This window comes from Haematobia irritans, chromosome 5, assembly GCF_050003625.1.
Source record: "Haematobia irritans isolate KBUSLIRL chromosome 5, ASM5000362v1, whole genome shotgun sequence".
Classification (NCBI taxonomy): Eukaryota; Metazoa; Arthropoda; class Insecta; order Diptera; family Muscidae; genus Haematobia; species Haematobia irritans.
The window spans coordinates 53,183,068-53,207,674 of record NC_134401.1 but is presented as its reverse complement, the minus strand read 5'-3'; the positions used below and the strand labels follow the sequence as shown (position 1 = coordinate 53,207,674).

Here is a 24,607-nt window from a genome sequence, read left to right as displayed (position 1 = left end):
TGTCATTGAGCTTAACATGGAATCGGGCAGCACTCAGTGATAAGAGAGAAGTTCACCAATGTGGCATCACCATGGACTGAATAGCCTAAGTGAGCCTGATACATCGGGCTGCCACCTAACTTATGGTAATGGATTGTAGCAAAAGTTTCTCCTTTTTTACGAAAATTTCTATTTCGAATTTCCTAACCTATCCCATATTCTTCTTCCTAGTTCTATCTCTGATTCTATTTTTTAAATTAAAAAAAAAAAAAAAAAACTAAAACAAAAACAAAAATCTAATGAAATTTTGATGTACAGACCATCATAGGTACTGTCAGGCGCTAGGGGATGTCCCGTTATGGACAGGGAGGGATTGCCTGTACCTTCCGTGGTATCCAGACGTTTGGCACGTCGACCATGTTTAGAGTTATTGTGCACAAACATATTATCCGATATGGCCAACAAGGGGCCCTCCACACTAACTTGGGTGGATATGACAACCTAAGGGAAAAAGAAAGGGGAATTAAATAATTTTCAAAAAAAAAAAATATATATTATAGAGAAAATGTCAAATTAAACAATTTTTTTTAATTTTATATTACCTGAAACCTTCTCATGTCTCGTGGATTTCCAGCATTTTTCAAACAATTCTGATTACATTTCAAAAAGAATTTCAAAAAGAAACTGCAATGAGATAAAAGAAAAAAATATCATAATTAGTATCAATTACAAGAGTTTTGTGTAGAAAAAAAATAAAACATATGCTCTTGGAAGTGTCATAATATTCCTTTTCAAAAAGAAAATTTTATGTTTTTTTAAGTCATAAAAATATGACACCCTAGTGGTGATAGCATTTTGTCACAGAGTTACGATTCATGCCCTTTATTCTAAGAAATCTTTAAAATTTATTACCTTAAAATGAAAATATTGAACAACAGATTTTGAAAATGTATTTCTTTCGACACCAAGTAAAAGTAAAAATTCAAAAAAAAAAAAGAAGAGAGTCTAAAATTTACATACTTGCATTTGTGCACCACACCAAAAAAGGGGAAGTAAGTACATGTAAGCACTTTGAAATATCTCTGGGTAATAATCGAATTTGTTGTATTTTTATGTTAAGTTAGTTTAGTATTCAAATTTCAATTTCAAAAAAAAAATCTCTCAACAATACCCTGCCATTGTAATATGATAACGATACACTTCACTATGTATGATAGAAGGATCAAACGCACACACACACACACCCGTGAATGATTCACATATCCTTTCGTCTAGTATGTAGGATGAACAACTGTTCATATCTTTCCTTTTTTAGATCATGTATACTCTAGGGATGAAAAATTCCTTCTTTGTTCGTCCATAATCTATTTGTAGTTTTATCTAATGAAATCAGTGAGAATTTTTGAGGGGAAGTTTTCAATACTGAATTGTGTGAGAGTGTTTGTTTTTTAATATCTCTATAGGTACTTATGGCTAATTAGTAGGACAATGTGTCATTTGTTTGTTGAAGAGTTACACTTGCTTTTTTATGGATTAGTGAACGGAATTAAATAAGATAAAATTTACTTAACAATTATATTTAAAATAAATTAGATTAAATTAAGTAAAATAGAAAAAAATTAAATTCAAATAAAATAAATTAAATGTACGAATAAAATAAACGTTGAAATTAAAACAGATTTATAATACTATTAAAATACAAAAAAAAAATGGAATTAAAAAACTAAACTTAAATTATCTTAAAGTAAACTAAATTAAATAATTTTAATGTAAATACAATTTAATTAAATTATATAAAATAAACTAAAGTTATTTCAATTTGTTAACCAATTTTATATTCTTTTTATTTTATTGTAGTTTGATATAAAATTAAATATATTAATAAATTAAATCACTAGGGTACACCGATAAGTTCCCCAGAAAAAAAAATGGAAGTGCTTCTAAAGACACAACTTTAAAAGCACTTCCAAAAATGTTCTCCCAAAGATGTTCTTTATTTTAATTATTCAGAAAGCTCTTTTAATTCAATTTTTTGTAACTCGATTTTTTCATATTTTAGAAAGAAAATTTTAACTTTTTCTGTTTCAAATAGGTTTAAAACAGAATAAGGATTAATAAAATGGTACAAATTATTAAAAGTTTTTCGAAAAAAATCCGTTCTTAAAAAATTGCCAATTTTTGAAAGCGGTACAATGCTTTAAATATCATAAAAATTTATAAAAAAGTATTTATTTGGCAAATTATTGCAAAATTTTTTTTAACCTCCTTTGACCTCCTTTTTATAGCCGAGTCCGAACGGCGTTCCACATTGCAGTGAAACCCTTTAGAGAAGCTGTGAAACCCTCAGAAATGTCAGCATTACTGAGGTGGGATAATCCACCGCTGAAAAACTTTTTGGTGTTCGGTCGAAGCAGGAATCGAACCCACGACCTTGTGTATGCAAGGCGGGCATGCTAACCATTGCACCGCGGTGGCTCCCATTACACCTTAAGAAATGCTGCAAATTAAGTGCAACGGCATTTGAAATGGTGGACATCCGTCCTATGACAAGCCCGTGTTAAATTCATCGCTTCTGCGCCAATTTTGCACCACTTCCGGATCCAAAAAGAGCATTTTCACTACTTTTTTGGCGACGCTTTTTTTGCTGGGTTCTTAGCATACAAAAAAGAAGAATATTTTTAATTATGTAGAAATTATGTAGAAATTGATTATAATTGTAAATCGTATCGACTATTTTGTGATATTTTTTGTGGTCTTTCATTTCTAAAGTTTTGTCCGTTAAAGAACAAATTTTTAATTTTTAAGTCACGAGGAATGGTCGTTTACCATTTCGAATTATTTGAAGAAACAATTTATGTTTTTAATTATTTAAGAAAATAAGAATTGTTATGGTAAAAGTATTTTATTCGAAAAGTACAAATTTATCTAGCTTATCTTATACAATAAAAGCCGTTTGTGTGTGCAAAGTTTGAAATTGGTTTATATATATATATATATATATATATATATATATATATATATATATATATATATATATATATATATATATATATATATATATATATATATATATATATATATATATATATATATATATATATATATATATATATATATATATATATATATATATATATATATATATATATATATATATATATATATATATATATATATATATTTACATAGTTTAACAATATCTTTATTAAGGTTTCGTCAAAAACAATCCTTAAGTATGTGTGCAAAGAAATTCTTATGAATTTTGGGTAATTAGTTCAATTAATATCAAAACTAAAACTACAATAATAATTTAATTTAATTTAATTTAATAATAAAATAAAATAAAAGTTGAAATTAAATAAAAATTAAAAAAAAATTAAATTAAATAAACTAAAATTAAATTAAAATGAGTTAAAACTAAACTAAATTTTTTTAAATTATTTTTATTCGTTAAAAATAATTGTTATGTAAAATCTATTTACATAGTTCAACAATATCTTTATTAAGGTTTCGTCAAAAACAATCCTTAAGTATGTGTGCAAAGAAATTCTTATTAATTTTGGGTAATTAGTTCAATTAATATCAAAACTAAAACTACAATAATAATTTAATTTAATTTAATAATAAAATAAAATAAAAGTTGAAATTAAATAAAAATTAAAAAAAAATTAAATTAAATAAACTAAAATTAAATTAAAATGAGTTAAAACTAAATTAACCCAACATAGATTAATTTATTTGTAAATAAATTAAAATTGCTTTAATTTGTTAACTATATTTAATATTTTTATATTTTATTGTAGTTTAGAGGAATTTACATTTTTATACCCACCACCATAGGATGGGGGGTATATTAACTTTGTCATTCCGTTTGTAACACATCGAAATATTGCTCTAAGACCCCATAAAGTATATATATTCTGGGTCGTGGTGAAATTCTGAGTCGATCTGAGCATGTCCGTCCGTCCGTCCGTCCGTCCGTCCGTCTGTTGAAATCACGCTAACTTCCGAACGAAACAAGCTATCGACTTGAAACTTGGCACAAGTAGTTGTTATTGATGTAGGTCGGATGGTATTGCAAATGGGCCATATCGGTCCACTTTTACGTATAGCCCCCATATAAACGGACCCCAAAATTTGGCTTGCGAGGCCTCTAAGAGAAGCAAATTTCATCCGATCCGGCTGAAATTTGGCACATGGTGTTACTATATGGTCTCTAACAACCATACAAAAATTGGTCCACATCGGTCCATAATTATATATAGCCCCCATATAAACCGATCCCCCGATTTGGCTTGCGAGGCCCCTAAGAGAAGCAAATTTCACCCGATCCGGCTGAAATTTGGTACATGGTGTCAGTATATGGTCTCTAACAACCATGCAAAAATTGGTCCACATCGGTCTATAATTATATATAGCCCCCATATAAACCGATCCCCCGATTTGGCTTGCCAGGCCTCTAAGAGAAGCAAATTTCATCCGATCCGGCTGAAATTTGGTACATGGTGTTAGTATATGGTCTCTAACAACCATGCAAAAATTGGTCGACATCGGTCCATAATTATATATAGCCCCCATATAAACCGATCCCCCGATTTGGCTTGCGAGGCCGCAAAGAGAAGCAATTTTCATCCGATCCGGCTGAAATTTTGTACGTTATGTTAGTATATGGTCTATAACAACCATGCAAAAATTGGTCCACATCGGTTCATAATTATATATAACCCCCATATAAACCGATCACCAGATTTGACCTCCGGAACCTATTGGAAGACCAAAATTCATCTGATTCAGTTGAAATTTGGTATGTGGTGTTAATATATGGCCTCAAACTCCCATGCAAAAATTGGTCGATATCGGTCCATAATTATATATAGGCCCCATATAAACCGATCCCCAGATTTGACCTCCAGAGCCCCTTGGAAGACCAAAATTCTTGCCATTCGGTTGAAATTTGGTACGTGATGTTAGTATATGGTATCCAACAACCATGCAGGAATTGGTTCCTATCAGTCCATAATTATATATAACTCCCATATAAACCGATCCCCAGATTTGACCTCCGGTGCCTTTTGGAGAAGCAAAATTCATCCGATCAGCTTGAAATTTAGTACGTGGTGGTAGTATATGATATTTAACAACCATGCCAAAAGTGGTCTATATCAGTCCATAATTGTACATAGCCCCATATAAACCGATCCCGAGATTTGGTTTTGGAACCTCTTGGAGGAGCAAATTTCATCCGAGTGAGTTGAAATTTGGTACATTGTGCTAGTATATGGTCGTTAACAACCATGCCTAATATCGGTCTATAGTTATATATGGCATATCGGTCTATAGTTATATATGGCACTCAGATAAATCGATCCCCAATCACACAAAAATTGGTCCATATCAAGTTCATAATTGTATATAGGCCCCATATAAGCGACCCCCATATTTAAATTCTTGCTCTCTGCGTACAAAAAGTCCATATCGATTCGTTATTATTTGTAGACTTAACTATACATAACTTTTTTGTCTAATATATACCATGTATGGACTAAATCACAGTCTTTCGTAGAAGTTTCTACGCAATCCATGGTGGTGGGTACATAAGATTCGGCCTGGCCGAACTTGCGGCCGTATGTACTTGTTTATTTTACCTTTTTTTAAATGAGTGCAATGCCTTTTTAGAAATTCTTAAAGATAACCCCTTAGCATCTGCCTTCTTTAGAATAAAAATAAAAAGTGTAATATCCACCCTCGGGTTATTTCTAACATAATAACTAATTTATTTGTTTTTGTTTTTCATTGGCCTTCAAACAAATCATTATTTATGTTAATTTAAAACTTCTCACTCCAAACGCTGGGATGCTTTAAAAGATTTATTAGTAATGTCATCCCAACACTATTCGCCCATAATTGCTGACAAATGTCAATTTCCTGTGTGAGAGTGATAAAACAAATTCTCCCTTCCTATAGAAAATTTCACAATGGTGATATCCTGCGGCGCACTTATATGGGCACTTGAAGGCAAAATGCCAAGTGCCTTAAATGAGTGAGAGTGTCAACACAATATCGAATGTAAAGAAAACACAAACCCTCTTAATTTCATTTGTATTTTCTATATGATTTTTTGTTCTCGATGTTTTGTTTTGTTATTAAAATTATCTTATGTTTCCGTTTTTCTTCCGTTTTTAGTTTGTCACATTTATTTCCTGTTGGCATTGCTCATTTTGTTGGGATGCTTATGTTAGCCTCCCTTATTAGGCCATCGTATTGCCTATGAATCGTCCTTCGCCGTGGATATCATTGCAAACTTCTTTTTACTATTTAAAATGATGATATGTTATTTTTTTATACCAATTCAATTCAGACTACAGAGACGGACAGATGGATGGACGAAAGGACCTATGGAAAAAATCTAACATTGGGCTACACAAAACCGGCTACCCGCTGTGTCATATTTATTTCGATGTTTGTTTACTGTTACTCCATGATTTTGCCCGTTAGGGTGGCTGGCTACAAAAGTCATCCTTGTCCATATCATAGTCCTTTTACTGGTAGTCCTTATAACCTTAGGCAAATTTATTTATCCGTGTGAATTCAATTTGTCGCCCTGGGGTTTATTAATGGGTGCACTTGATATACCTCCACAAGCTACCAAAAACAAAACCCCCCTCTTACGACTTGAAATAAAACCGGCAAACAAGGGCAATGATGACGTTTGACTATGGCCTACCAACAGAATAGGAAAAAATCGTATTTGCTGCCTGGAAGATATATCCATGTTTCACATATTTGTGGAGGTAAAGTATTTATTTACGTATTGTAGTAGTAGCAGTTTTACTGCTACTGGAGTGTAAATAACTAATTGCCCTAAGGCAAACATCTGTTCGATTTATTGTATCATACCGTCACTGGTTAGTGGAAAGTGGAATAGTCCTTTCCAAAATAGAACAAAAAAAAATTGCAAGTCTATGTTTTAAAGGAGTCATTTGACATTTAACTTTACGCATACGTATCATAGCATTTTTTTGTTGATGTTTTTTCTTCCACTGAGTAAAAAGGAAATCAAAATAGGCCAAAAGTTTTGCCAAAAGAGTTAGAATGGCACATATGAAAATGCATAGCTTTATATGGGCTGAAAATATTTAAAGTCAAGACTTTGATTTTTTCGATCGAAATTTTAGACTGTAATCGTTTTTGGCAACATTTTATCGAAATCAGAAATAAATGTTAATTTAGTCATTAGGAAATAGAGAACCCATGTTTCCACGATTTAACAAAGACGAAATATCAACTTTACTAGAAGTTCAAAATAAATTAAAAAAAAAAACATGAAAAACAATTATTTGAATTTTTTTAGAAATTTAATTTAATTGTTAATCGTATCAAATATTTGGTCATATTTGTTTGCGGTCTTTCATTTCTAAATTTTATTTTGAATTTTAGTCATGATTTTTTTCGTTAAAGAACAAAGTCAACAAAACAATGATTGTTTACCATTTCGAATTAATTGTAAAAACCATATATATTTATAATTATTTAAGAAAATAAGAATTGTTATGGTAAAAGTATTATATTCGAAAAGTATAATTTTATCTAGGCTATCCTATACAACTAAAGTCGTTCGTGTGTGCAAAGTTATGCTGAATAAATTAAAGTAATTTGAACTTGGTAATATTATTATTATTATTATTTTTTTTTAAGAATTGATATGTAAAATTTTAGTCATAGTTTTGTTCGTTTATTTTTTAAGTCAAGAGCAATATTTGTTTATCATTTCGAATTAATTGAAGAAAAAATGTATGTTTATAATTATTTAAGAAAATAAAAATTGTTATGGTAACAGTATTTTATTCGAAAAGTACAATTTTATCTAGCCTATCTTATACAACAAAAGTCGTTCGTGTGTGCAAAGTTATGCTGAATAAATTAAAGTAATTTGAAATTGGTAATATTATTATTATTTTTTTTTTTAAGAATTGATATATAAAATTTTAGTCATAGTTTTGTTCGTTTATTTTTTAAGTCAAGAGCAATATTTGTTTAACATTTCGAATTAATTGAAAAAATATATATTTATAATTATTTAAGAAAATAAGAATTGTTATGGTAACAGTATTTTATTCGAAAAGTACAATTTTATGTAGCCTATCCTATACAACTAAAGTTATTCGTGTGTGCAAAATTTGAAATTGGTATTTTTAATTTTTTGTGTGTTTTAAAAGAATTGATATGTAAAATCGATTTACATAGTTTTATAATATTTTACTTGGTCTTTGTTTAAATGTAATCCTTCATTATGTGTGCAAAGAAATTCTTATGAATATTGGGTAATTAGTCCAAATATATTGAAATAATTTTAAACTGGTATCTTAAAATATTATTAATTTTTTTTCTTTAAAATAATTGGTATGTAAAATCTGTTTACATAGTTTAATAGTAGTTTTATTGGGGTTTCTTTAAATAAAGCCCTTAATTATGTGTGCAAAGAAATTCTTAAGCATTTTGGGTAATTATTTCACATATGATTAAAACTGAAATTACAATTCTCGTTTATGATGATTAGGTTGAAAAAAAAAAGAAATGAGTCAATGAGATTAAGCGAATTGATAGTGAATACTTATATATTAAATATAAAAGCCTTAATGTTTATTTATCTTAAATTCTATTAATTTATTTATGTGTGAAAATTATGTTTGATTTTATGCCTTCATTATGTGAGCATAGAAATTCCTATGAATATTGGGTAATTAGTCCAAATATATTGAAACAATTTTATATTGGTTAAAATATTATTTACTTTTCTCTTTACCAATTAATTTTAAAAAATCTATTTACATAGTTTAATAGTAGTTTTATTGGGTTTTCTTTAAATACAGTCTTTAATTATGTGTGCAAAGAAATTCTTATGCATTTTGGGTAATTAATTCAAATATGACCAAAACTAACATTACAATTCTAATTCATGACGATTAGTTGATTAGTTGAAAAAAATCAGTCTATGAAATTAAACGAATTGCTAGGTTATAATTCTATATTAAATATAAAAGCCTAAATGTTTTTTTATATTAAATTCCATTAATTTATTTATGTGTGGAAATTATGTTTGATTTTATGCCTTCATTTTGTGAGCATAGAAATTCCTTTGAATATTGGGTAATTAGTCCAAATATATTGAAACAATTTTAAACTTGTTAAAATATTATTTATTTTGCTCTTTAAAATTAATTGGTATCTAAAATCTATTTACACAGTTTAATAGTAGTTTTATTGGATTTTCTTTAAATATGAATTTTGAATTTTATGAATTTTATGAATTTTGGGTAATTACTTCTCATATGATCAAAACTAAAACTATAATTCTCGTTTCGATTAGGTTGAAAAAAAAAGCAATGAGTCCATGAGGTTATTTTTATTTATTTATTTATTTATCCTGCACAACAAGACTTACGACTTATATTTACTGTACAGGAATTTTCATTAAAAAGTATTTCCTCTTAGTAATTTAATAACAAGTTACGTTAGGTTCATATAAATAAAGAAAATCGAAACAAAAAAATCTAAAAATACAATTAAAGAATTAAGAGAAAATATTATAATTTAAAAGGAAACAAAAATAATTATAAAAATTAATTACAAAAATAATTATTAAATGATTATAATTATTAAGACAAAGGAAAAGAAATATAGCATATGCTGTTAAGATTAGTTTGATAATAAATTTGAATAATGGGAAAATAATATGTTTTTGAAATCTAATGTGTTGCTGTTTCGTTGTATGTTATGAGGGAGTACATTCCAGACACTTATCGCATGTGTGAAGAAATGCCAAGTTGAAACCAGACTTCGATGCCGCAAAGGAACTAATTTCTTACCCCTGTTAGACCTCGCGAACCGAAGCCTCTCATATAGGTACCTAGGTTCGCGTGTATAAATAATTCTATGAAGGAACAAAAGTTGTCGGATTCTCAACAAGTTATCGAATGACACGCCATAAAGAAGTTTCCTGTATCTGGTGATATGGTCAAAGCGACTCAATCCATAAACGTATCTCACAATATTATTATAAACAACATTCAACTTCCGTCTGCTTCCGGCATCGGTTAAGCGAATTGCTAAGGAATAATTCTACATTGAATCCTAAATGAGTTTTTATCTTAAAATTATTAATTTAGTTATGTGTGCATATTCTCTAAAAATTTGTATGCTCTTATTTAAATAAGAGCTTCTCCGAGTGCGACTAAAAGATTTATATTTTTCTCTTACAACAGAAAATAAACGCTCCTTTTCAAAAGAGAATATATATTTTACATTTTCAAACTACTGTCACTTACAATTTTATATTCATTTCTAAAATTGTAAAATAAACTAAAGAGTAACCAATGAAATGTCCTCCATTTACATATAGAGCATTCTTTCGTTTTTTTGTGTATGTCATAACCAAAATGACCACATATGAATATATGAAAGATATATGAATGCATAAATGTTGTCTCTAAATGAATGAATGCCAAATTGCCTTCACCTCTTTACCCCATGATGGTGTCTACAATGTCACATGTTTTGATATGTTCACAAGTTATTAAAATGTTAGTAGTATTTGCATTGCTCACCAAAAACCCCAATCCTTTTACTAACACTGAACTCTCATACAATATTTGTATTTTGTTAAAAGTCCTTTAAGTTTGTCGTTTTTGTGCACATGGCAATTGGTGTAAACAGAGATAACGTTTAGAGGTGAATTTTCTAAACACCATGTTAAAGGACTCATATCCAGAGTCATCACCATCACCATCATCATCATCATATGCACAAAGTTTACTTTGACAAAATGCCCGCGTTTCAAATGCAAATATTTAATAATACTCGTCGTAACAATAATAATAGTTGTTCTGTTCATATACATTTTACCTCACTCTTGTTCTCACTCGAAAAATGCATTTAGAAAATTAAAAAATTCTTGCTACCAAAAACAAAAAAAAAAAAGACAAACCCACTCCAATATCTAATATTGTAGTTATATGGAAGGACTATCGGTAGTTGTAGTGTGGAAAACAGAAGCAAGAAGTCAGCAAAAGTTTTGTCATCATTTAAAGCGATTACGAGAAGGCCATGGTTGGTCACGCGATATATGTATATTCAAAATTGTCGTGTAGGGAAAGAGGTTATGGTGCAGTGAACAAAAAAAAAAAAAAAAACAACAAACCATACTAAGTATATCCTTATGACTAGCCATCAGCATATCAATTATATGTTGTTGAATATCTACGATGTATATGCAATCGATTTAATTCAGAGTTGATGATATGGAAGTTTATTTGGTTTTGGTATGTTTTAGGTAAATTAATATTTGTAATAATTGCCTGAGGCAAGAACCAAAAAATAAAACGTATATATGAAACTTTCAATTACTTTAATAAATGTTTTGCATTTTTGGCATACTATGATGATTACCATATCTATTGCACTTTGTATTATGAGAATAGAATTTATAAGGGTGTAATTTTTGATGTTGACCTAGGTTCAATCACGAAAAAAATTAGAAATTTATCAAATGCAATAATAGCTTAATTTTTATTGACATTTGTATAGAACGTTTTCCTTAAGACTTTGCAAAAAACACTTTCCTTAGAAATTGAACGAATTGATATGAATTTTTATGGGATATGTAAAATATCGATAGTAGTTTATTATTAGAAAAATTCATAAAAAATTGATGTGTGCTTAGTTTTTAAATTTTTGTTGACCTAGGTTCAGTCACAAAAAAAAAAATAGAAATTCACCACATGCAATAATAGTTTAATTTTTATTGACATTTGTATAGAAACTTTTCCTTAAGATTTTTCAAAAAACACTTTCCTTAGGAATTGAACGAATTGATATGAATTTTTATGGGATATGTAAAATATCGATAGTAATTTATTGTTAGAAAAATTCGTAACAAATTGATGTGTGCTTAGTTTTTTTTTGTTGACCTAGGCTCAGTCACTAAAAAATTAGAAATTTGCCAAATGCAATAATAGTTTAATTTTTATTGACATTTGTGTAGAAACTTTTCCTTAAGACTTTGCAAAAACACTTTCCTTAGGAATTGAACGAATTGATATAAATTTTTATGGTATATATAAAATATCGATAGTAGCTTACATTTAGAAAAATTCGTAAAAATATTATGTGTGCAAAGTTTTATAAATTTTTATTCATATATTTCTATGTTTCGTTTTTATAGTTTTAAATTACATTTAATCGCATGAACAAATTGATATGGAAAAGAATGATGTCTGGAAATTTTAAGCATTATATGTATTTTCCAATTGTGCCAGAAACAATGATGTGTGCCAATTGTTAAAAATTAAAAAAAAAGAATTTGAAGATGTACAAAAAAGTTGAGTTAAATCAATTATATTTATTAGAATTTTTTTTCTCTAAGAAGAAGAGGAAGAAATAAATATAGAAAATATACAAAGCAAAAATTGATTTAAATAAATAAAACAGTGTGGCCTCTAGCATAATAATTAAACTGTAAGAATGCATAAAATATATATTTGTGTGCATCTATTTTCTCTAAGAATAAATGAGAGAACCGTTAAGGAAATACATCATAAATTTCCGAAATACTTTTTTTTATAGGGTTTTAACGAATTAATATGGAAATATGTGTGATGTAGAAAATATTGACAGCAGTTTATTTCTACGAAAACATTGAAGAATTTAATATGTGCGTAGTGTTTTTTTTAGAAACTTAGGCGTATACTTTTTTTCGTTTAGAGTAAAAATGTTTTAATATAAATTTGAACTTGGAAACGAATTGATATTATATAACATTATAGATGGGCATTTTAAGGATACCGTGTGTCATCAAAATATGCAAGTCACAATGATGTGTGCCGATTGGTTCAGAAAAAAAAATATAGAAAATGTATAAAAAAAAAATTGACTTAAATAAACAAAACAGAGTAACTTATAGCATAACGAGCAAACTCTGGGAATGTATTAAAATAAAGTTAAACAAAATACTCCATACATTTGCTTATAACATTTTTTGTTTCTTCTTTTTTTTGTAATTTGTATAATCTTTGGTAGTTTCTTTAACCCTCTATGCCTTAATTACAATTCCAGATTCCATTTTGGTGCCATCTGTTCGTTTGAATCATCATGATCATCGTCATCAGCACCACAACATTATCCACAACTTCATCAGTTTGTACATAAACTAATTTCTATGTCACTACCTTGGTGGTGACCACTTTAATGACATTAAAATCCGTCATCAAAGCAACAGGAGTATACAGAAGTAAAAAAAAAAACCGCACACAAATTTCAAATAAAAACTTGACCAAGAAAAACTCCCATAATTTTAAAGTCAACAAGCGTTCGCGCATCCTCGGCAAGAACAATGCCTTGACAAATGCAATAAAGAGGAGTGGAGCAGAGCAACTAAACTATGGAAAATATAAAGCAAAAAACAAACGACGATGATGACGACTACGATGATGGACAAAAGGGTTTACATGATGAAACCACCACAACCGTGAAAATGCGAACAATAATACAACATTAAAGCAATAGTGGTGAATCCTTAAATTCATTTAATTCTTGAACTCACACGATGCACGCATATTTTCATCGCCCCATAAAACATTGGAATAATTTCAAAAGTCGCCTCAAAAAACAAAAAAGGGAGTCCACCAAGACGACGTCAACGGCAACGTCGATTGGATGTGAAGTCAAAAATCCCAAAGAAATGCTAGTCGTTAAACAAACCAGAAAAAATTGTGAGACAAAAGTGTCGCCGTTGTTGTAGTTGATGCAGTAGTGGAACAACTAACAAATCATAAACAAAACCAAAAATAACGAAGGGCACCAAAAAAAAAAATCCTGCTCCAATGGTAAATGAGACCGCCGCCGACACTCGCTACAATGTCACTTGCACAATCTTAAGACAGCTTGCTTTAGCTTCCCCCAAACTCGCTCACTATACGGCTTTTCCATTGCATTCGGAGTGGCATAATTTGAAATTCGGTTTTTCTGGGTGATTTAAAACAATTGCAATTTATCTGGAGCCCTGAGATGAAAGCAACAAACAAATTCATCAATAAAACATGTGCAAAGGCAACAGTAACAGCATCCATTGGCAATAAGATGAAGGTATGAGGAACTAGGGGGATCATATCTCCAAAGGAAAATCCTTAAAGGTATCAAGAAACCATCAGTGATGACTATTCTGGGCAACCAGTTATGATGGGAGAACCATCAAGACCAAAGAGTTACTTGCGCACATATGTTGTATAACATGATGAGATGCTGCTGCTGTTATTGCAGCTGATGATGATCATGATGATGATGATGATGCTTGAGTAAATAATGTTATGCTCAATGTCGTTGTTGTTATTCTTCTTGCCTGATTGATCTGTATTCGGAAGTTTTCACATTAGTAACAATCTCTCAGTCAATGCTAAGACTTGGGTATTTGGTGAAGGGAAAACAGTTTTGCAACATTAAAGAAGACAGTGGGCAAAATTATCCTGACTGCATCGAAAAAAAACTGTAACCAAAATTTTTCATTTACAAATTTAATTGTAATTGCAAAATACTCAAATATACCTGACACAAATTAATTGAATTTATAAGTCTTGCAAGTGGTATCACAATGAACTGAATAGTCTAAGTGAGCCTGAATCTTAATCGGGCTGCCACTTTAACCTAACCTAACCTAGTGTTCAAAACAATGCATAAATTTTTGTTTTGTTTGTTTTTAAAAGCTTTTAAGATTGTATTCAAAAAACAAATATCAGATTTTTTGAATTTACAAATTAACATGACTAAACCGTTTTTGTTATGTAGGAGCATATTTGTTTACGTATACAAATATGCCAATTATGCTTATGTGTGCAAATATTTCACCTAAAAAAATATAAAAAAATCAAACCATTGAAAAAAAAACAAGTTTTTCACAGAAAATTTCTAAACAATTTTAAGATTCCATACGAATTGATTTCAGTAAACACCTTCTTAGTACTGAAGTAATATCGATTCTGCTATAAGGTTTAGTAAACGACATTTGTGTGTGCATATTATTTTGGAAAAAAGTAGAACCCTCTTTGAGATTTTTTGAGTAAGTAATATAATAAGATATATGTTCTTCAAATAAATTGATATTATTCGAATACCTTATAGAAGTACAACTAAATATGATTGGATGTAAACATGTGTTAGCTGATGTTATGTGTGCAGAGATTTACATTAAAAATTAATAAAAACAACATTTGCAAACCAATAAGAAACCTTTGGGCAAAAGTAAAATAAAAAAAATATTTGCTGTCTTAGCTAAAAAAAATTAAAAATTAAAATTAATACTTAATTTAATAATTTTAATAATTAACAAGTTTTAGTGAAGTTATTTAACGCCCCCTTTAATTGTTTAAAGATTTCAGAAAAAATTTCATCATAATTTTTGTGCTAAAACTAATAATTTGGACACTCTGAAAACCGGACACCTCCCAAAGGTGGACAGTTGTTCGGGGACGTTTGCTATATTAAAACATTAAAATTAGCCTCTCGTAAGTGGGACAACTCCCAAATGTGGAGAATAAAGATCGAAAAAGCAAAAAAAAAAAAAAAAAAAATATATATATATATATAATATATATATATATATATATATATATATATATATATATATATATATATATATATATATATATATATATATTATATATATATATATATATATATATATATATATATATATATATATAATATATATATATATATATATATATATATATATATATATATATATATATATATATATATATATATATATATATATATATATATATATATATATATATATATATATATATATATATATATATATATATATATATATATATATATATATATATAATTTTTTTTTTTTTGCTTTTTCGATCTTTATTCTCCTAGAACCTTTGTGGAGGCCAAAATTATTTTTTGTTGAAACTAGAATATTTTTTACTTGAATATCTTTTATTGATTAACAAATCATATGAAAAAAATAAAAAATGTTTTTATAACAAAAGCTAATGTGATGAATTCAAATTATAATTTTTGTAATGTTCTTGTGTACCTACACTAGCCAATTATAATAATACAACAAGCTTTAGTGAAGCTATTTAATATATTCTTTAATAGTTTAAGATTTCATGGTACTTAAAAGAAACGTCATCGAAATTTCTCCAATTACAATTTTATTTCAATAAACAACAATTCTCACATTAAAATTAAACTTAATTAGTTTTTAAATTGGGTTAATTAAATAATGTTGCCGATTGATACTATCATTTCTGTAGATGATGAAATTTTACATAAAAGTTTATTGGATCAATTAGTTTAGAAATTAAAGACAAAATATTTTTTTTCTATATATGTATATGTTGAGTATGTTCAGGTGTAATCAAGCACCTTAAAACTAGAATTAAGAATTGATATAAAATGTAAGCATAGAATAGAACATAACAGTCTTAATAATCTTTCAGAATATGAACAAGATTTCTTTGTGTGCATTACTTTTTATATTATATAAGCAACGTTCTTTTTGTAATTTTTTTACATTTATTGGTAATTTAAAATACTTAACTTTTGGAGATTGTAAAGTTTATACGGAATTGATATGAAGTCAAGACGTATCACAAATATTAATAACTGAAGTTAACTTTCTGAAAATGCTACAAATATTTTTGTGTGCGAATATATAATATTTTTAGAGACAATAATGCTAAAAAATCGACCTGGTATAAATAAACTAATTGTTTGGGCTAAACTTTTCTATAGAACTAGCAGCTCCTATATATCTGGGTGAGTTTATCTAGCGCTTGCTCATGTGTGCGAAATTTAAGGAATAAGAAAATTATCGGGATTTTGAATTGAAATTATTATAATAATGAATTGATGTTAAATGCTGCCATTACTACAAAAACTGTGATTTGTATTTATGTTATGAAAATGTCAATAATATATTTATGTGCCAGAAAGAAACTTATTTATGAATATAATAATGTAAGGAAATTTTTTTATCTGAGAAATATTTTCTATTTAATTTGAGATAGCTAATGTTCCTAGTTTTAAAGACTATACGAAATTGCTATGATTTTGTGATATATCCTAAAAACTGGAAGGTGAAGTTTTCTCTCTAAAAATCTTAGAAATATTTTTGTGTGCAAAAATAATTTTCAAATTGTTTTAGGTAAATCCTTTATAAAAATTAAAAACTCAAGGATTTGATTTGGGTTAATTTTTACGAATGTTTGACAAGTGCAAAAATTCTTTGACAAGTAATACATAATCTTTAAAACCCCCCAAACAAATTTATAGAATTTTGTTATATAGCTTAAAAAATAACTTGATTTATTTTGTTTCTTATTCGATCTTTTTTGTTTAAATAAATTTCTATATTTTTGCCAAACTTGAGATCTTTTTGTTTTATTTTTTATTTTTTCAATTCATCCGTCCTAACATTTCGCAATTTTCGCTGAATTGCTTCCTCAGAGGTACATGATATATAAGACAATCATTATACACAAAAATTCTTATTAGCTCTCGACAGCTTTCTCTATTGCAAAATATAGAATTTTATTTAAAAAATAAAATTTAATGTGCACATTTCCCTTTATAATAAGGTAGTAAATGGTTTTATTTTCTATTATTAATTTTTATTAATGATTTTGTCCATATTTGTCCATCCCATACCAACCACTGTGCCCTGTCCTCTCATCACTCACCTTTAAGCATTGATGACTGACTGTCAATACGACATTTGGTCATTTGAGTGAGTATTTCAGTGACTCCTGCTGCTGCTGCTGCTGCGCATCTACTACCATCGCTAACTGTTGGTCTTAACAATTGTTTGGTAATAACAATACCTGGCAGTTGTGAGGCCCAGAAAGCTGGGTGACAAGTCACCAACGCAAAACATTTACCCTTTTGCCATATAGTAGTAGCCGTAACTCTAGATTCAACATTATTTATGCGATTTCTTGCAATGGTTGATCAGCAACCAAACGATCGATCGATCGATCGATCGAAACGAATCGAATCATCATCATCTAAGTGGCAGGGACCTCCACTGAAGTTTGCGCTTTACGCGCTATTTGCAACACTACTCTACATGAACATAGATCAAATCACTAAATCGCCGGCATAATAATAAAACTTCCTGATCTTCGGTGACCAGGGAAGTCAATATTTGGCTGAGAAGCATAAGAGGCAGGGAGATAAAACAAACTGAATTTCAATGCCTGCTCACTTAAAGTAATCGCAAGACGGTTGATCCAAAGATTGATCGATAGTCGATGGATGATCACTTTGCCAAAAGTGTATAAAAAAATGCAAAAAAAATATAACAAAGATTTGTGGCGGATAAACGATGGATCACAAGAATACATTTCATGCAATAGGCTTAAGGATACATCTTCTATACAACATTTATTTCCTTCATAAACAGCATACACACATACCATATGCTCTCATGTGTATGGTGGCAATGTCACCATGCTTGCCCCCACATACCAACAATGCGTGTAGCTTATGAATTGTAACGCGTGCTAGATTATAACGAGATGTGTATCCTTTTGTATTTTTATGCGCCTTTAAGCTTTTTCGGTATTTTTTGTGCAATTGTATAAAATGAATTAATTCAAGTAGAAAAAAAAACAACAATGAAAAAGAATTTATATACATACACTTGGAGAAAATATGAAACTTACTTAAATTAAAGAAAATCTAAACTTTAAAATATTATATATAAAGAAAATTCTTAAAAAAATCATATGTTCATTTTCTTGCTTATATTATTTCTATTTAATGATGAATGAGGTTTCATAAATTCTAATTGGAAATTTATTAACAATATTATATGAATTTTACTAAAAATAAAATTATTTAAAAATAAATTTTAATAAAATTAATATGTTGTGTATAGCATTATTTAGTGATTTTTAGTAAAATTTTCAATTTGAAATAAAAATTTAATTTATATTTATTTTAAATTAATATAATTATTTTTTTTAATATTATGAAAATTATAATGGTTTTTATTTGCAATGATATTTTAACAATTTTTAATAATTTTTTTCTTGGATATATGATTTTTTAACGTTGAATGATGTTTCATAAAATCTAATTCGAAATTTATAATATTGTTAATATTATATGCAAAAATCAAATTATTTAAAAAAAAAATAATAATAAAAAGAATATGTTGAGTCTTTTTTATAAAAAAAAAATAATAATATAAAGAATAAAAATATAATATAAAGCAATTTTTAGTAATATTTAGTAAAATTTTTAATTTAAAATTAAAATTTAAGTTATATTTATTTTAAAATATTATATTTTTTGTTAATATTATTAAAATTGTAATGAATTTTATTTGCATTTTTGTAATGGTATTTAATAAAATTTTTAATGATTTTTTACATTTAAAATTTTGGTAAATTCCCAGCAAAAAAATTTTGGAAGTACTTTTAAAGGCACAACTTTAAAAGCACTTCCAACAATATCCTTCCAGAGATGTTCTTTATTTTAACTACTCAGGAAGTTCTTTTAATTCAATTTTTTATAACTCGCTTTTTTCATACTTTTAAAGGGCAATTTATTTTTTTTTTCAAATATGTTAAAAACAGGGTAAGCATTAATAAAATGGTATAAATTATTTAAATGTCGAAAAAATTTCTAAATTCATTCTAGAAAAATTGAGAAATTTTGAAAATATTTGAGATCAAGGGTTTCAGAGGAGCGTTAGATTGCATTAAAAATCACAAAAAAATTATGAAAATTAATTATTTGTCAAAATACCAATTAATTCACATCCAAAACACTGAATTCGGATCACATCTAAAGCAGTGGTGCATATTCTGTGCAACGGTTGTTGAAATGGTGGACAACCGTCCTATGACAAGCCCATGTTAAATTCATCGCTTCTGCGCCAATTTTGCACCACTTCCGGATCCAAAAAGAACATTTTCACTACTTTTTTGGCGATGCTTTTTTTGCTGGGTTATAATGTAAATTATAAATTTTTAATATATTTTTTATTTATCTTGTTTTTAATTATTTATTTACTTATTAGTTGATTTATCTATTTATTTCTTTATTTATTAGTTTTTTATTTTGGGTTTTAACAACAAATGTTATAAAAATATAATAAAATTTGAAATAATAATTTAATCTAAATTTATTTTAAATTAAGATATTTACTTTTCTGTATAAATATAAAAAATATATATATAACATTGTATTTATTTTATTAAGACTGAGTTAGAGTTTTACTAAATTTTGATTCTTATTATTAATAAAAATTAACTTAAAATTAGCAAAAATTTTTGAAGGATAAATTTAAATAGAAATTTTTGAAGAATAAATTTAAATAGAAATTTTTGACATACCAAAAAAACTGAAAATATATTTAAACTGGAGCTTGTCCTTATAAGTGTTTATATATTTATTAGTTTATTTATTTATAAGATTTTTATTTGTTTTTTTTTTTTAATGAATGTTAGAAAAATGTAACAAAATTTTAAAAATTTAAATCAGAATTTATTTTTAAATAATACAATAACATAATTTTTATATAAATATTATGAAAATATTAAAAAAAATGTACGACATTGTATCTATCGAATTAGAGTTTTACAAAATTTTGATTGTTCTTAAAAAAGCAAAAAATTTTACGCGCGATAAATTTAAATTAAATTTAATTTATATAGAAATTCCTCGCACACAGAAAAATTCTGAAAATATATTTAAGCTAGAGCTTGTCCTGATGAGTGTTGCATACTCAGATTTTTCATATTAATTCGTGTTTATTGAATTTTTTATAGCAAGTTCTATGACTGCAGTTCATTACGAAAATCACAATGAAATCTAAAAGCAAACATTTTTACGACCTATAAATTTAAATTAAATTAAATTTATATAAAAATTTTTCGCACACAGAAAAACTCTGTAAATATATTTAAGCTAGAGCTTGTCCTGATGAGTGTTGCATACTCAGATTTTTTATATTAATTCGCGTTTATTGAATTTTTTTATAAAAAGTCCTATGACTACAGTTCATTGCGAAAATTACAATGAAATCTACATAAGATTGAGCATGAATATAATTGCAAACATAAATATTTTTAGAACACGCGACTCTATTGTATGCAATTTGCATTTTGTAATGATATTTAATAAAATTATTATTAATGTATGATACATTTTTAATATATTTTTTCGTTTACGTTTTTTTTTATTTATTATTATCTTTTTTTTTTGCTTTTTTATTTTCGTTCTTAATAAATGTTACAAAAATGTAATAAAATTGGAAATTACAATATATTAAAAATTTATTTTAAATTAATATAATTATTATTTCTTTTTAATTTTACGAAAATAATAAATAAGTGTATAATATTGTATTCAGGTTTCACTAAATTTTGATTCTTCTTATTAAGAAAAATTTTTAATTTAAATGGAGCAAATATTTTTCCGAGGGATAAATTTAATTTAATTAGAAATTTTTCGCACACAAAAGATATCTGAATATATATTTAAGCTTGAGTTTGTCCTGATAAGGTTCGTATATTCAATTTGCTACTATTAATTTGTTTTATTGAAATTTTTATATTTCTATGATTATAGTCCATTACGAAAAAGACAGTGAAATCAACATAAGATTTAGCATGCATATAATTTCCATTTTTTTAAATGATATTAAATAATTTTTTTATGATTTTTTTTTGCATTAAAAATTTTTGTAAATTATTCATATCTTTTTATTTATGATTTTGATTTATTTATTTATTAGTTTAACCCTTTGACTACCGATGTCCACTTAGGAGCACATTCGAAAACGATACCAAACTCTATTTCCCCACTTAGTTTTGATTTCTTTCTCCATGTTATTTTAAAGTAGAGGCTTTAATCTAAATAAGCTATAAGTATTTTCCATATTGGTGAGCACTGAAATTCATTTTTATAAACTTTTTTTTAACAATAAACGAAAAATACGAAATTTTGAGACCATTTTTCTGCTGTATGTCTCTAGTAAATGGACATTCATATAAAAACCAATAGCCAATATTCTTTCGGTTTCTTTTTTGTATTTTTCCTCACACTTCAAAAGATATTATAGGCTAAAAAGCGTTCATTTTCGTAAGGCCATTTGGTCACAATTTAAGAATCAAGTTTTCAGAACAAACACATATAACTTTTAAAGTAATTGAGGTAGGTCCTCAAAATAACAGAAACAAAAGAAAAATTAAAGTTTTTAACATTAGGTGTATTTCGCTGGTAAAAGGGTTAATGATTTATTAATTTTTATTTATTTATAAGTTTTCTATTTTTTGTTTTTAATAAATGTTATAGAAGTGTAAAAAAATTAAACTACAATTTAATCTGAATTTATTTTAAATTAATATATTTTTTTTCGTATAAAAATTATTATAATAAAAAAACTATATGACATGACATTTTATTAAAACCGAATTAGAGTTTTACTAAATTTTGAACAGAAAACTGAATAATTTTTTTTTCTTCTCATTTAAAAACATTTTAATTTGTTTATTTGAGCTTAATTTTTTTTTGAGTGTCCCCTAGCCTTTCTCTCTCTCTCTAGCCAACAACTCTAGCTTAACAAAATCCATAATCAAGAGGATTTTTGTAGATACCCGTGGACAAAGTTAGGTACTTATATATGTGTAATACATATCTATTTCGTTTTTTTTTGCGAACTGGTGGGGTTTTAAAAAAGGCGGCTTTTCAAAGGCTATTTTGTTGAGTTTAACTAGATTCGTCCGTATGTCCGTCCGTTCGTCCATCCATACGTTCATATGCTACCCGGGCCATGTCGTGAGTGTGTTAAGCCACTGTGGTCTCACAACTGATTGACGAGTGCTAAGATGCCGCCGACAATCTTTTTCAAGTAACGATCAACGATCATCATTCTGACAAAGACAACGATACTGATGGTGATGCTGGTGATCACCATCGGACCAGCAATTGAGCAAACAACATGACAAACATGGCTATTTTAACCATGAGTTTTCCCCATTTAGTTCCTAGACTAAAATCAAAGATCCAAAACCATCTATATAGCTATGGGTTGTTGGTTGGTGGTAAAAGTTAACATAGTTATGGTATAACTGTGAGAGCATAATAACATTTATCCAGGCCTTGTGGACTTTACTCCACTCTAGTCATATTTGGTTTGGCGGATTAACCATTTTCGTAGATTTCAACTTGTTAAGAAAAACTTGAGCAGATCATATTTAATATATGTACGTATGTATGTATACATACATATATAGGTGTGTGTGTGTATTCATATAATGCATGTGTCGTTATTATTTTACTGAATGTCTGTTGCATGTTTTCAACATTCTTTTATATGGCCTTAATGTAAATACATGAAATTATTATTAACGTTAAATATTTTTGTAGCATAGTGTATCGATGGACCCGATGTTGAGTGAGAGTGTGTGAGCGAATGTCCAACATCCCGGCTGTCAATACCAAACAATTTTCAATCTTTGAAACGTGCGACATTCCATAACGTCCAATTGTTGTGATGTTTTATTATTAATCCTGTGACAATCAAAATGTCTTGACCAACCTAAGGTACAAAACTTTAATGAAGGCAATGAGATTACTTTGAGGAAGAATACAAAGAAAAAATGGCTATAATAAGATAGGGCAAAACTTGCCTATTAAGGACTTTGAATAATGAAAAAGAAAATCTTAGTTTTGTATTTTAAAAGAAATACAGAACATTAACTTCATTGATGTAAATAATAAAATTGTGGAAATCTATTGAAACTGGAGAAGAACTGTATTAAATATCATATTCATTTGCCAAAGGTCTAAAGGAAAAATTTAAAAAGGACATTGAAGTCTACATAGGATTTATCCTAAATACAATTGCACACATGAACATATAAGAATGATATTAAATCCCAAGACTCTTATCTAATGACAAGTACTTTTATTTTTGCTTTGTTAATTTCCCTTGTCTTTTAAAGTAATATTCTACTATGTTCGACCTGCCTTTGAGGCAGTTTATATATATTTATAAAAGTTTTCTTGAAATCAATGGCACACATGGATATGTTATAGTAATTTTAAAATACCAGATTAATATAAAATTGATGATATAACCATTTTTTTTATACCAATTCATATAAAGATATAGAAAATATCATTATTCGCAGAATAAATCTAATTGTGCACACTGAATTTCAATTTATTGAAAATTTAAATAAAATAACGAAAATAAATAGAAAGATCTATGTCTAAGAACAACGTCGAAAGGACAACATCAAATGGACAACGAAGTGCATTAAATTAAATTAAATTAAATTAAATTAAATTAAATTAAATTAAATTAAATTAAATTAAATTAAATTAAATTAAATTAAATTAAATTAAATTAAACTAAATTAAATTAAATTAAATTAAATTAAATTAAATTAAATTAAAATAAATTAAATTAAATTAAATTAAATTAAATTAAATTAAATTAAATTAAATTAAATTAAATTAAATTAAATTAAATTAAATTAAATTAAATTAAATTAAATTAAATTAAATTAAATTAAATTAAATTAAATTAAATTAA

The 24,607-nt window shown here is 27.3% G+C and overlaps 1 protein-coding gene across 1 annotated transcript in view; it reads right to left on the bottom strand.

The window, feature by feature from the left end:
- LOC142238668 (transcription factor collier) overlaps nucleotides 1-24,607 on the bottom strand; it is a 96,471-nt gene that overhangs the window by 8,634 nt on the left and 63,230 nt on the right. Inside the window, exons 6-7 of the mRNA XM_075310369.1 lie at nucleotides 582-663; nucleotides 363-480 (exon numbers count right to left, since the gene is read on the bottom strand). Of these exons, the coding sequence (XP_075166484.1) occupies nucleotides 363-480; nucleotides 582-663 (200 nt within the window). The remainder of the gene's footprint in view (nucleotides 1-362; nucleotides 481-581; nucleotides 664-24,607) is intronic.